This window comes from Pelophylax lessonae (assembly GCF_965119305.1).
Source record: "Pelophylax lessonae genome assembly, chromosome: 5".
Classification (NCBI taxonomy): Eukaryota; Metazoa; Chordata; class Amphibia; order Anura; family Ranidae; genus Pelophylax; species Pelophylax lessonae.
The window spans coordinates 511,093,839-511,108,287 of NC_138772.1; the positions used below are offsets into that span (position 1 = coordinate 511,093,839).

The following is a 14,449-nucleotide window of genomic DNA, read 5'->3' on the forward strand; positions in this document are numbered from 1 at the left end:
AATAGCTATATGCATGGGTCAGTTTAAATTAGCACAGTCATGAGAATCCAGAAGCAGGGGGAGGTGTCCATACAACTTATGTATATTTATATACTAACATTTCCTTTTTACAAAAACCTATACTTTTCTGCCCAGTACGCCTAAGAGCAATGGCTCTTAACTATCCTGCTTTCTTTGCTCATAAAGCAAGTTAAAGTGCCACTCCCTTTATCACAAATAATATTAGATGATGATTATCTGGAACATTTTAGCCATAAATATGCTAGTGGAGGCAACATGGGCTCTGCAGAGTTTATTGGAATCTGCAGACAACTAGGCATGAGTCGATGGAGGTAGCATGGGTTCTACAGACTATTAGACATGAGCTAGTGGAGGCATCATGGGCTCTACAGACCACTAGACGTGAGCTAGTGGAGGCATCGTGGGCTCTACAGACCACTAGACGTGAGCTAGTGGAGGCATCGTGGGCTCTACAGACCACTAGACGTGAGCTAGTGGAGGCATCGTGGGCTCTACAGACCACTAGACGTGAGCTAGTGGAGGCATCGTGGGCTCTACAGACCACTAGACGTGAGCTAGTGGAGGCATCGTGGGCTCTACAGACCACTAGACGTGAGCTAGTGGAGGCATCGTGGGCTCTACAGACCACTAGACGTGAGCTAGTGGAGGCATCGTGGGCTCTACAGACCACTAGACGTGAGCTAGTGGAGGCATCGTGGGCTCTACAGACCACTAGACGTGAGCTAGTGGAGGCATCGTGGGCTCTACAGACCACTAGACGTGAGCTAGTGGAGGCATCGTGGGCTCTACAGACCACTAGACGTGAGCTAGTGGAGGCATCGTGGGCTCTACAGACCACTAGACGTGAGCTAGTGGAGGCATCGTGGGCTCTACAGACCACTAGACATGAGCTAGTGGAGGCATCGTGGGCTCTACAGACCACTAGACATGAGCTAGTGGAGGCATCGTGGGCTCTACAGACCACTAGACATGAGCTAGTGGAGGCATCATGGGCTCTAGGGATTACTAGACATGCGCTAGTGGAGGCATCATGGGTCACTCTACAGACCACTACACATGAGCTTGCGTCAGCAGCATGGGCCCTACAGATTACTAGGCACAAGCTTGTGGAGACATCATGGACTCTACAAACACTACACTGGACTCTACAGACTACTAAACATAAGCTAGTGGAGGTTGCATGGGCTCTACATTAGATTCTACAATCTACAGACTATTATACATAAGCTTGTAGAGGCAGCATGGGCTCTACAAACACTACATTGGACTCTACAGACTACTAGACATGAGCTTGTGAAGGCAGCATGGGCTCTACAGACTACTAGACGTCACATGAGCTCTACATAAACTGCTAGAGATCGGCTTCAGCATCCTCTGACCTCATCTCCATCAGAACATCAAAACTACATTAAAAAAAATGTGATTTTGATGTTCAAGTAGAAACGAGTTTTAAGGTTGCCCAAGCTCATCTCTACAGACTACCAGGCAAAAGCCTTCAGAGAGTTCTAGGCACAGTCCCATAAGAGTCTCTGGTAAAAAAAAAACTATATGCTAAATGATGCTTTAGTGCTGTTCCACACTGATGCGAAACAAAAAGCCTAGAGATTGGCATGTCATATATAAACACATTGTGTTCAATGATGGTCATTCACAAATCGCTATACCGATGCGGCAACAAAAAGGGTCCTGTGCGAGAATACTGCGGTGTGATTTTCCCTCTCCATGGACATCAATGGAAAACAAAAATCGCTTTTCCTGTAGAGGTTTATATATATATTTCCACCCTAGCAGAAATCGCAGCTTCCCCAATCTCATTGGAAAACACATTAAATTTGCATTACTTTCACACTGTCTTTAGCCAAAATCGCACTGAACTCCAGCAAAAATCTGCATGAAAATCGTACCCATTCGCATCCCATAAGTGCGAACTCAGACTTAAGCTGGATACACACTATGAATGTTCTTTAGATTTACCAAAACCATATAATATGAGGTCAAACCTAAACACTTTCAATGTGCATGCAATCAGACAGGCCCTTGCACTACAGAATTAAATGGAAAGGAAATCGAGCAGCAAAAGTTGTATAGTGTGTGTCCAGCTTTAATCTGTACCGGCAAATAGATGATAAATAGTAAGGTATGTCAGCAGTCCTCCTCCTGCATACAGATCATGAATACATACGTCACAAAACACATCCCAAATACTACACATTGGGACAACAGCAATCATACTAACTTCAATGTCAGGCAAGATGCATGGAATAGCATAGATGTCCTCATCCTATACATTTTACTGCTGTAGCTGGGTGTATATAGAGGCATTCCAGCCAACACTAATATTTCAGTTTATGGTAGTTGTAGAAGAGTTAAACCACCTGTCAGTGCTTTATTCTCAGAGGTTGTATTGGTGAAATTTCTGTGCTGAGTTCTTAGGTCTGCACACCTGCTGCACCCATTATGGGGGTATTGGTGAAATCTCTGTGCTGGGTTCCTCGGTCTGCACACCTGCTGCACCCATTATGGGGGTATTGGTGAAATCTCTGTGCTGGGTTCCTAGGTCTGCACTCATTATGGGGATATTGGTGAAATCTCTGTGCTGAGTTCCTCGGTCTGCACACCTGCTGCACCCATTATGGGGGGTATTGTTGAAATCTCTGTGCTGGGTTCCTAGGTGACGGTCTGCACTCATTATGGGGATATGGGTAAAATCTCTGTGCTGGGCTCCTAGGTCTGCACTCATTATGGGGGTATTGTTGAAATCTCTGTGCTGGGCTCCTAGGTCTGCACTCATTATGGGGGTATTGTTGAAATCTCTGTGCTGGGCTCCTAGGTCTGCACTCATTATGGGGGTATGGGTAAAATCTCTGTGCTAAGTTCCCAGGTCTGCACACCTGCTGCACCCATTATGGGGTTATTGGTGAAATCTCTGTGCTGGGTTCCTAGGTATGCATACCTGCTGCACCCATTATGGGGTTATTGGTGAAATCTCTGTGCTGGGTTCCTAGGTATGCATACCTGCTGCACCCATTATGAGGGTATTGGTGAAATCTCAGGGCTGAGTTCCTAGTTTGCATAGCTGCTGTGCCCATTATAGGGGTATTGGTGAAAAAAAGCTGCCTAGATTCCTAGATCTGCACACCTGGCCTCCAGAAGTAGCCGGGAAGAGGATGGTGGTGGCTGGCAAACGATATTACTGCCAGATTGTTGAAAGATGGAGGTATTTCTAAGACTTAGTTCCATACCAATTGGATTGTAGCCACGTGACTGTTCAAGTCTCATTAAGCTCCACCGAAAAAAACTGTCACTTTATTAAGAAAAGAAATATCCTGATCCTGGTGTGTTAGCTTTGTGAATTGGGCCTGTGTCCATCAAATTTGAAACCAAAAGACAACCTAATATTCCAATCCTTGCATCCTCAGAACCCTGAACATGCACTATTCCTAATTGCTGTATTAAATAAAAAAATACCCCTAAGTTCAAACAATAATCAGCCATTATTTATCTTTCTGAACGTTCTAAGCTGCTCAAACTCTATATTATGCTTGCAGCACATTGTTGCTCTTTGCACTTTGTATTATTATATAAGCAATGTGATTTTTAGTCTGCTTGTACTTACTATTTCCAGGCAGATGAAGGCTCCGGTGTAGGTCCTAAAGACTTCTATGCCGGTGGGCAAGGTGTAGGAGGCAGCAGGGTAGGAGACAGCGGCAGGGCTTGGCACTGGAGGGACCCCCGGATCAGCCATGCTCGCTTTGTTTGTGTGACAATCTGAGTGTCAGGCAGCACGGCTTTCCAAAGCCTACTAAGCAGGCAGTTGTACCTGAGTGTGTCATGTGACCACCTGGCAGGTACAGCCCAACCCTGCCCTGAAGAGTCTTTGTGCTGCACTGGGATTCCTGTAAGGGGAGAGGAGGGCAGGGCGGCACAGGTGACACAATACAAAGGAAACTCTGAGAACTCATGTGAAAAGAGTCGGGTGGAGGAAGGCATCAGGGAGTATGTCTCAAAGCAGAGCTCAACCCTATGTGGATGACGCTTAGGGCCCATGCATACTGTATACTTACAAAAGCCTCTTTTACAGGCAGTTGGTGTTTTTTCTTTTTTCAGCCTGGTATAGCATCTCTGTGTTAGCTTATGGGGGTTATTTACTAAAACTTCAGAATGCAAAATCTTGTGCAACTCTGCATAGAAAACCAATCAGCTTCCAGGTTTAAGTCCTGGTTCACATTGATGCTACTTTGAAATCGTGCTACTTCACTTGAAGAAACATGATTTCAAAGTAGCACGTCAGCGCAATTTCAAGTATATATAAAAATGGGTTGTACTTGCGCACTGCTATGTTGTGCTATTAAGTGCTTTAACCACTTCTGGACCGGAAGATTTTCCCCCTTAATGACCAGGCCGTATTTTGTGATTCGGCACTGTGTTACTTTACGAACAATTGCGCGGTCATGCTATGCTGTACCCAAATAAAATTGATGTCCCTTTTTTTTCCCCCACAAACAGAGCTTTCTTTTGGTGGTATTTGATCACCTGTACGATTTTTATTTTTTGCACTATAAACAAAAAAAGAGCGACAATTCTGAAAAAAAAACAATATTTTAACTTTCTACTATATAACATTCTCAAAAAAAAAATTTAAAAATCAAATTTTTTTAACATTTTAGGCTCGGTTCACGTTTGTGCGATGCGGGAACGCTGCGAATATGCAGCGTGTTCCCGCATCGCATCCGCACATCTGGCAGTTCACACTGCCATATGCGATACGCAGGGGGTGTCAATTAAAAGTTAACGACACCCCCCCAGTTGCGATCGCATATCGCAGTGTGATCTGCAAGTTCGCACACAATCGGATCGCACAAGTGTGAATCCTGATGCGGCTCAAAAAAGCCTCATGTGCGAGTTTGCTGCGGATGAGCTGCGAATTCAGCCATACAGTGTATGGCTGAACTCGCATCCGCACATGAGATCGCATGTAATGAAATAGCAGTGCGCTCCGAATTACATGCGATCTCGCAAACCGCATAAGTGTGAACCGCAACTTAGGCCAATTTGTTGTCTGCTACATATTTTTGGTAAAAAAAAAATCGCAAAAGGCGTATTTTGATTGGTTTGCGCAAAAGTTATCACGTCTACTAACTACGGGAAAGGTTTATGTAATTTTTATTGTGTTTTTTTTTTTTTTACTAGTAGTGGCGGCGATCTGTTTTTTTTTTTTTCTGTGGGACTTCGACATTGCGGCGGACAGATCGGACCCCTAACTGACATTTTGACACTTTTGGGGGGACCAGTGACATTACTACAGTAATCAGTGCTAAAAATATGCACTGTTACTGTAATAATGACACTGGCAGGGAAGGGGTTAACATTGTGGGTGATCAAGGGGTTGAATGTGAGCCTAGGTGAGTGATTCTAACTGTGGGGGGGGGGGGGGGGGCGTGGCTTGTGAAATGATCATAGAGAACAGAATAACAACCAAAATTTCAGGAAAAACGCATTTCAAAAAAAGTTATAAATTGATTTGCATTTTAATGCGTGAAATTATTTGACCCCTTTGCAAAACACCACTTACAGTGCCTTGCGAAAGTATTCGGCCCCCTTGAACTTTGCGACCTTTTGCCACATTTCAGGCTTCAAACATAAAGATATAAAACTGTAAATTTTTGTGAAGAATCAACAACAAGTGGGAAACAATCATGAAGTGGAACGAAATTTATTGGATATTTCAAACTTTTTTAACAAATAAAAAACTGAAAAATTGGGCGTGCAAAATTATTCAGCCCCCTTAAGTTAATACTTTGTAGCGCCACCTTTTGCTGCGATTACAGCTGTAAGTCGCTTGGGGTATGTCGCTATCAGTTTTGCACATCGATCAATTCCTCCTTGCAAAACAACTCGAGCTCAGTGAGGTTGGATGGAGAGCGTTTGTGAACAGCAGTTTTCAGTTCTTTCCACAGATTCTCGATTGGATTCAGGTCTGGACTTTGACTTGGCCATTCTAACACCTGGATATGTTTATTTGTGAACCATTCCATTGTAGATTTTGCTTTATGTTTTGGATCATTGTCTTGTTGGAAGACAAATCTCCGTCCCAGTCTCAGGTCTTTTGCAGACTCCATCAGGTTTTCTTCCAGAATGGTCCTGTATTTGGCTCCATCCATCTTCCCATCAATTTTAACCATCTTCCCTGTCCCTGCTGAAGAAAAGCAGGCCCAAACCATGATGCTGTCACCACCATGTTTGACAGTGGGGATGGTGTGTTCAGGGTGATGAGCTGTGTTGCTTTTACGCCAAACATAACGTTTTGCATTGTTGCCAAAAAGTTTGATTTTGGTTTCATCTGACCAGAGCACCTTCTTCCACATGTTTGGTGTGTCTCCCAGGTGGCTTGTAGCAAACTTTAAACAACACTTTTTATGGATATCTTTAAGAAATGGCTTTCTTCTTGCCACTCTTCCATAAAGGTCAGATTTGTGCAGTATACGACTGATTGTTGTCCTATGGACAGAGTCTCCCACCTCAGCTGTAGATCTCTGCAGTTCATCCAGAGTGATCATGGGCCTCTTGGCTGCATCTCTGATCAGTCTTCTCCTTGTATGAGCTGAAAGTTTAGAGGGACGGCCAGGTCTTTCTATATTTGTAGTGGTCTGATACTCCTTCCATTTCAATATCATCGCTTGCACAGTGCTCCTTGGGATGTTTAAAGCTTAGGAAATCTTTTTATATCCAAATCAGGCTTTAAACTTCTCCACAACAGTATCTCGAACCTGTCTGGTGTGTTCCTTGTTCTTCATGATGCTCTCTGAGCTTTAAACTGACCTCTGAGACTATCACAGTGCAGGTGCATTTATACGGAGACTTGATTACACACAGGTGGATTCTATTTATCATCATTAGTCATTTAGGTCAACATTGGATCATTCAGAGATCCTCACTGAACTTCTGGAGAGAGTTTGCTGCACTGAAAGTAAAGGGGCTGAATAATTTTGCACGCCCAATTTTTCAGTTTTTTTATTTGTTAACAAAGTTTGAAATATCCAATAAATTTTGTTCCACTTCATGATTGTGTCCCAGTTGTTGTTTCTTCTTCACAAAAAATTACAGTTTTATATCTTTATGTTTGAAGCCTGAAATGTGGCAAAAGGTTGCAAAGTTCAAGGGGGCCGAATACTTTCGCAAGGCACTGTAGTACCTGGTGGCAAAACCCTTGTTGGCAATCAGAGGTCAGACGTTTCTTGTAGTTGGCCACCAGGTTCGCACACATCTCAGGAGGGATTTTGTTTCACTCCTCTTTGCAGATCCTCTCAAAGTCATTAAGGTTTCGAGGCTGACATTTGGCAACTCAAACCTTCAGCTCCCTCTACATATTTTCTATGGGATTAAGGTCTGGAGACTGGCTAGGCCACTCCAGGACCTTAATGTGCCTCTTCTTGAGCCACTCCTTTGTTGCCTTGGCTGTGTGTTTTGGGTCATTGTCATCTGGAATACCCATCCACGACCCATTTTCAATGCCCTGGATGAGGGAAGGAGGTTCTCACCTTAGATTTGACAGTACATGGCCCCGTCCATCGTCCCTTTGATGTGGTGAAGTTGTCCTGTCCCCTTAGCAGAAAACCCCCCCCAAAGCATGTTTCCACCTTCATGTTTGATGGTGGGGATGGTTTTCTTGGGGTCATAGGCAGCATTCCTCCTCCTCCAAACATGGCAAATTGAGTTGATACCAAAGAGCTCGATTTTGGTCTCATCTGACCACAACACTTTCACCCGGCTCTCGTCTGAATCATTCAGATGTTCATTAGCAAACTTCAGACGGGCCTGTACATGTGCTTTCTTGAGCAGGGGAACCGTGCGGGCGCTGCAGGATTTCAGTCCTTAATGGCGTAGTGTGTTACCAATTGTTTTCTCTGTGACTATGGTCCCAGCTGCCTTGAGATCATTGACAAGATTCTCCCGTGTATTTCTGGGCTGATTCTTCATCGTTCTCATGATCATTAAAACTCCACGAGGTGAGATCTTGCCTGGAGCCCCAGGCCCGACGGAGATTGACAGTTATTTTGTGTTTCTTCCATTTGCGAATAATCGCATCGATTGTTGTCACCCCCTCACCAAGTTGCTTGTCGATGGTCTTGTAGCCCATTCCAGCCTTGTGTAGGCCAGTTCCTCTCTCTCTGTACAGGGCAGCCATCACCGCTGGCCGCAATGCTCCCAGCCTCCATGATGGGACGGGAGAGCCCGGTAGAGGCAGCGGCAGCAGGAGGAGGGTGGGACCCCCTTCCGCCCCCCACATAAGTGATTGAGTGGTTTAACCACTTAAGCCCCGGAGGATTTGGCTGCTAAACGACCAGGGGGTATTTTGCGATTCGGCACTGCGTGACTTTAACGGACAATTGCGCGGTCGTGCGACGCTGTACCTAAACGAATTTGGCGTCCTTTTTTTCCCACAAACAGAGCTTTCTTTTGGCGGTATTTGATCACCTGTGCGATTTTTTTGATCACGCGCTATAAACAAAAAAAGAGCGTCAATTTTGCAAAAATAGAAATATTTTTCCCTTTTTTTTATATGAAATTCCCCCCCAAAAAAATCTAAAAATCAAAATTTTTTTAACATTTTCGGCCAATTTGTTTTATGCTACCTATGTTTGGTAAAAAAAATCGCAAAAAGCGTATTTTGATTGGTTTGCGCAAAAGTTATTGCGTTTACTGACTAAGGGAAAGATTTTTGTCATTTTTGTTGTTTTTTTTTAAACGCGTAATGGCGGCGATCTGCGATTTTTTTTTTTTGCGGTACTGCGACATTGCGGCGCACAGATCGGACCCTTGACTGACATTTTTGACACTTTTGGGGTTACCAGTGACATTTCTACAGTAATCAGTGCTATATATATGCACTGTTACTGTAAAAATACACTGGTAGTGAAGGGGTTAACTTTATTTGTGAGGGAGGGGCTGTGTGTGTCCCTAGGGGCGTGATTCTTACTGTGATTGGCTGTGGCTTCAGCTGTATGCAGAGTGATCAACGGATCTACATAGTAGATCCATATGATCAGCTCTCATACAGAGGGGAGAATGACAGGCAGCTTGTTTACACAAGCTGCCTGACTTTCTCCCTCTCCCCCGCCGATCGCAGAGTGGCCGGCGGACATCGGGTCCGCCGGTCACACGCGCGGGGGGTCCATGACCACGCGGGAGCGGGAGCGCGCCTCCGGCGGCGCGCGCTCGCTCACTAGACCCTCACAAGCTAGTGACGTAGCCCTACGTCACTTTGCCTGTGAGGGGCTGACCGCCGACGTAGATCGGCGTGCGGCGGTCGGCAAGTGGTTAATAGCCACTTGGATCACTTCTGAAAAAAAGAAAATCGCCAGATGCAAACAATGATAACGGGATGATGCCTGTAGGTGCAGGCATCATCCCGGTATTACCACTGAAACCCGAGGACCTACGGGTACATTCATTTGGGGGAAATGGTTAAATCAGGTATTGCATACCTCCCAACATTTGAACTTCGGAATGAGGGGCACTGGAAGAGGGACAAGACCTGCAGCTTCCTTATACCCATAAAATATGCTTTGATTGCTTTGTCTGAGCCTACCTTAAAAAAGAACTTCATTAAAATAGTCAGGGACTACATAGCAACCAGCAACTGTTGAGACAATGAAGACTTTGGTGAGAAATATATAATGTACGGTATTGAGTATGCAGTGCAGGAGTGTGTATTGTACAGAGTGCATGGGACAGGAGTATGTAATGTACAGAATGCAGGAGTGTGTAATGTACAGAATGCAGGAGGCAGGAGTGTGTAATGTACAGAATGCAGGGGGCAGGAATATGTAATGTACATAATGCAGGGGACAGGAGTATGTAATTTACAGGATGCAGGAGTGTGTAATGTACAGAATGCAGGGGTCAGGAGTATGTAATGTACAGAATGCAGGGGACAGGAGTGTGTAATGTACAGAATGCAGGGGGCGGCTCCATCCATTTCCCCCAATCCCATCCGGGCTCCATCCACCACCCCGATTCAATCCTGGCTCCATCCACCACCCCGGTCTGATCCCAATCCCATCCCAACTCTATCCGTTCCCTGATCTCATCCCGGCTCCATCCGTCCCCCAATCCCATTCTGGCTCCATTCATTACCCGATCTCATCCTGGCTCCATCCCCCCTCAATCCCATCCCGGCTCTGTCCATCCCCCAATCCCATCCCAGCTCTGTCCATCACCCCGATTCCCATACCAGCTCCATCCATCCCCCCTGATCCCATCCCAGCTCCATCCTCCAAACCCATCCCGGCTCCATCCATCTTCCACATCCATCCCAGCTTCATCCTTCCCCCTGATCCCATACCAGCACCATCCACCCCCTCCACACCCATCCCAGCTCCATCCATCCCCCACACCCATTCCAGCTCGATCCATGCCCCACACCCATCCCAGCTCCATCCATCCCAACCACCCACCCCAGCTTTATCCATCCCAAACACTTACTGAAGCTCCATCCATCCCCCACACCCATCCCAGCTCCATCTATCCCCCGCACCCATCCCAGCTTCATCCGTCCCTCACACCTGCCTCCCAGCTCTATCCACCCAAAACACCCACCCCAGCTCTATCCACCCAAAACACTCACCCCAGCTCCATCCATCCCAAACACCTACCCTAGCTCCATCCATCCATCCCAAACACTCATCCCAGCTCCATCAACCCCCTCCTGCTCTTCCCCATGCATCCCTCCTCTGCAAGTTAGTGTAATAGTAAAACTCACAGACCTCAGATCACCTGCGTTGGGGCAGAGTGGTGTGCTGCTCCCCGCCTCCTCCTCTGTGTACAGCAAAACACAGGAAGGCAGAAGGGTGGGTTCAGTGCACTCCATGGAGAGATACTGGCTGCCATGTGTTGCTCGCAGCGTGTGGGAACCAAGCCACCCAGCACCGCCGCGGGCATTCCGGGACTTAGCCCTGATGCGTGGGGACTCCGGGACAATGACCATTTTCCGGGACGATCCCGGCGAATCAGGGACGGTTGGGAGGTATGGGTATTGAACAGCTTTTTTTTTAATAAATCACACATACAGGACACTTAGTGTTATGAAAGCCAGGGGATTGCGTGATTATTACTTAGTTATTACAGCAGCAGGGGGGGGGGTGCGGTGGGCCCTGACAAAGAGCTGACAGGCAGGGAGGGGGACAGAGGAGGACTCAGGAGAGCTGTAGATAGCAGCGGCTGATGGAGACACGTACACTGACCACGGGTTATGATATACCGTGTTCAGATTACAGGGGGGAGGGCAGAGCCAGGCAGGATCAACCAGATTATTTAGGTGATACAGGGGGCCTAATTACACAGCACAAGCACTGTGCTCTATAACATGCTTTAAGGGAGCAGGATCCTATTTTTTTTTGGTTAACATACGCTTTAACTATGGTGCTCCTATGGAGACACAGCAACAGAAACCAGCACAATGGGAAGGTGGTCTGTTTAAAAGACATACTAGAATTTAGCTTCTGATCCAAACGCTGAATTCTTAGTATAGTTTATTTATTTACTGAAATATTTTTTTCCCTTGTACAGAGGGAAGTAACTTAGACCATTCATTTACTGACACATCTGGGGGAATTCAGTAAAGCACTACCAACAGTTTTCTGGTGTTTTGGCTTTTTAAAATGGCCTGCACCAGAATCAAAAATCCCCATTACCCCTTTGGTAACTTTACTGTTACAAAGTGGCACTACAACCCCTGGCAAAAAATATGGAACACTACTCTTGGAAAATGTTGTTTTGAGGAAAAAAAAATGAATCACAGACATGCCTCAAAACTATTTTCATTTAACACTCCAAACTTCTGGCTTTAAGAAACACTTAGAAAAAAAAGAAAGAAAACTGTAGTCAATTGCAACTGTTTTTGCAGCTCACGCAAAGGAAAATATTATGGAATCACCATGTACTTTGCATTTCTAAAACAAACATCTGCATCAGATTACATCTAATTAGTCTGCAGTTAAAAAAGAGTGCTTGCACATCTTGGTGAGCTGCTGCAGCAACCTGATTGACATGAATCGTGGCTCCAACACGAGAGATGTCAGTTGAAACAAAGGAGAGGATTATAAAACTTCTTCAAGAAGGTAAATCATCATAGAATGTTGCAGAAAATGTTGGTTGTTCCCAGTCAGCTGTGTGTAAAATCTGGACCAAGTACAAATCAAATGGGAAGGTTGTTAAAGGGAAGCGTACTGGTAGACCAAGGAAGACATCAATGCATCAAGATAGTAAATGTAAAGCATTTGTTACCCTAAAAAAAAAAAAAAAAAAAAAAATGATCCTGTTTCCTTAAAGCATGCTATATATTTGGCCCCTTGTAACACCTAAAAAACCTGGCTGATCCTGCCAGTTTCTACCCTCCCCTCTGTACACTGACCACAGTGTATCATGGCTGCTGAGCCCTGACACCGTGGTCAGCATACATGTCTCTATCAGCTGCAGCCCTGCACTGTCCTCTCTCCCTCTGTCCCCCTTCCCCTCCCTGCCTGTCAGCACACTGGTGCCGCTCTGCTCCCCTCCCAGCTGCTACAAAAATGATGTTATGTTTACACCATCTCCCTCTGTTAGATATCCTGTATCTTAGTTCTGGTGCTTTATTAAAAAAAAAGCAGATTTCTACCTGTTTTCACAGCTCTTATTAGCACTCATGTGATTCCCGGCTCTCTCCTCCTTTCCTCCCCACCTCCCCGGCTGACCTTAGAAGAAGGTTTCAGCTCTGCCCGCTCGAGATGTCAGACGGAGAGAGAAAAGAGTCGGGAGTCGTGAGCGTCGATTGGCGCTGTGAAAACGGGTAGAAATTGGCTTTTTTTTTTAACCACCGCCCACCGCAGTTTTATTGTACGTTGCTTCGCGGGACCACTAGTGGGAGTGTACGCCAATTCGCCATGGGGGAAGCCAATCAGCAGGTTTGGCAGCCACGATTGGTGCCAGGCACCCGCGATCGCTCCCCGTGGAGACAGAACGTCAGTCTGCCATTATAAACACGGCAGACCGCTGTTCTGTCAGTTATGAACACAGGGATCCTGTGTTCCCCTTATTTAGGAACACCGGTCTCTGTGTTCATGCAGGAAGCTTACCACCCCCACAGTTGGAAATCACCCCCTAGGGACCCATTCAACCCTTTGATTGCCCATGGTGTTAACCCCTTCCCTGCCAATGTCATTAGTACAGTAACAGTGCATATTTTTAGCACTGATTACAGTAGTAATGTCACTGGTCCCCCCGAAAGTGTCAAAAATGTCAGTTAGGTGTCCGATCTGTCCGTCGCAATGTCGCAGTCCCACTAAAAATCGCTGATCACCGCCATTACTAGTAAAAATTAAATAAAATGAGAAATCTTTCCCCTAGTTTGTAGATGCGATAACTTTTGCGCAAACCAATCAATATACACTTATTGGGATTTTGTTACCAAAAATATGTGGAAGAATACAAATTGGCCTAAAATGATGAAAAAAAGGGGGAAATTTTTTTTTATGGGAGGGGGGGGGGGTTTGTTTAGTTATGTCTTGAATAAGTGAGATATATTTGGAATAGACGGATAAGTTAAGGGGGTTTTCGGCTCCCTACCGTGAGCATTTGTTATGGACAGTTGTATAAATTGAATGAGTCTTGCTTACGTGTGTTCATGGTTGGGGTAGTAAGGATCTGTATTAAGAAATCTTTTTTTAGGGTTAATTGATCCTATTTTCTGATGATAAATTGGCCTGATATGTATTTATTTTCATTTATGTTTTCTTGTTGTAAATTTTGTGTGTTTGGAAAAAAAGAATAAAAATTATATTTGGAAAAAAAGTAAAAAAAATAAATAAAATGATGAAAACATTTTTTAATTTTTTTTTATTGGGAATATATAGCAGAAAGTAAAAAATATTGTTTTTTTTTTTCGGAATTGTCGCTCTTTTTTTTGTTTATAGTGCAAAAAATGTAAATCGCACAGGTGATCAAATGCCACCAAAAGGAAGCTCTATTTGTGGGAAAAAAAAGGACATCAATTTTATTTGGGTACAGCGTCGCATGACTGCAAAATTGTCAGTTAAAATAACACAGTGACGTATAGCAAAAAATGGTCTGGTCATTAACCTCCCTGGCGGTATTCCCGAGTGTGGCTCGGGGTTAATTTTCAGTACACCTGACCCGGGGCTGAGGCATGGATGACAACCAACGCACGGGGGCCGCAGAGAGGGAAGGACCACAAGCAAAGTTATTTACAAGAATAGAGACTCCAAAAGTGACACTCCTAGGGGTAATAGTGAAGACACACTAGGACCAAATAAGATCCCTGGGTCGGGCATACCCTGGATCTGTATCTCCAACATTGGATGGCCCTTGGATCTATGACACTGCCTAAGGTAGTGTTTATTCCATCATATCCCTTATTATAGTTCAATATATT

General features: G+C 45.1%; 1 protein-coding gene across 1 annotated transcript in view; it reads right to left on the reverse strand.

Annotated features, from left to right (window-relative positions):
- Positions 1-3,880, reverse strand: part of MAL2 (mal, T cell differentiation protein 2) — a 122,784-nt gene extending 118,904 nt beyond the window's left edge. The window contains exon 1 of the mRNA XM_082258228.1: positions 3,638-3,880. Within this exon, the coding sequence (XP_082114354.1) occupies positions 3,638-3,766 (129 nt within the window). The 5' untranslated portion in view covers positions 3,767-3,880. The remainder of the gene's footprint in view (positions 1-3,637) is intronic.
- Positions 3,881-14,449: the final 10,569 nt, after the last annotated feature.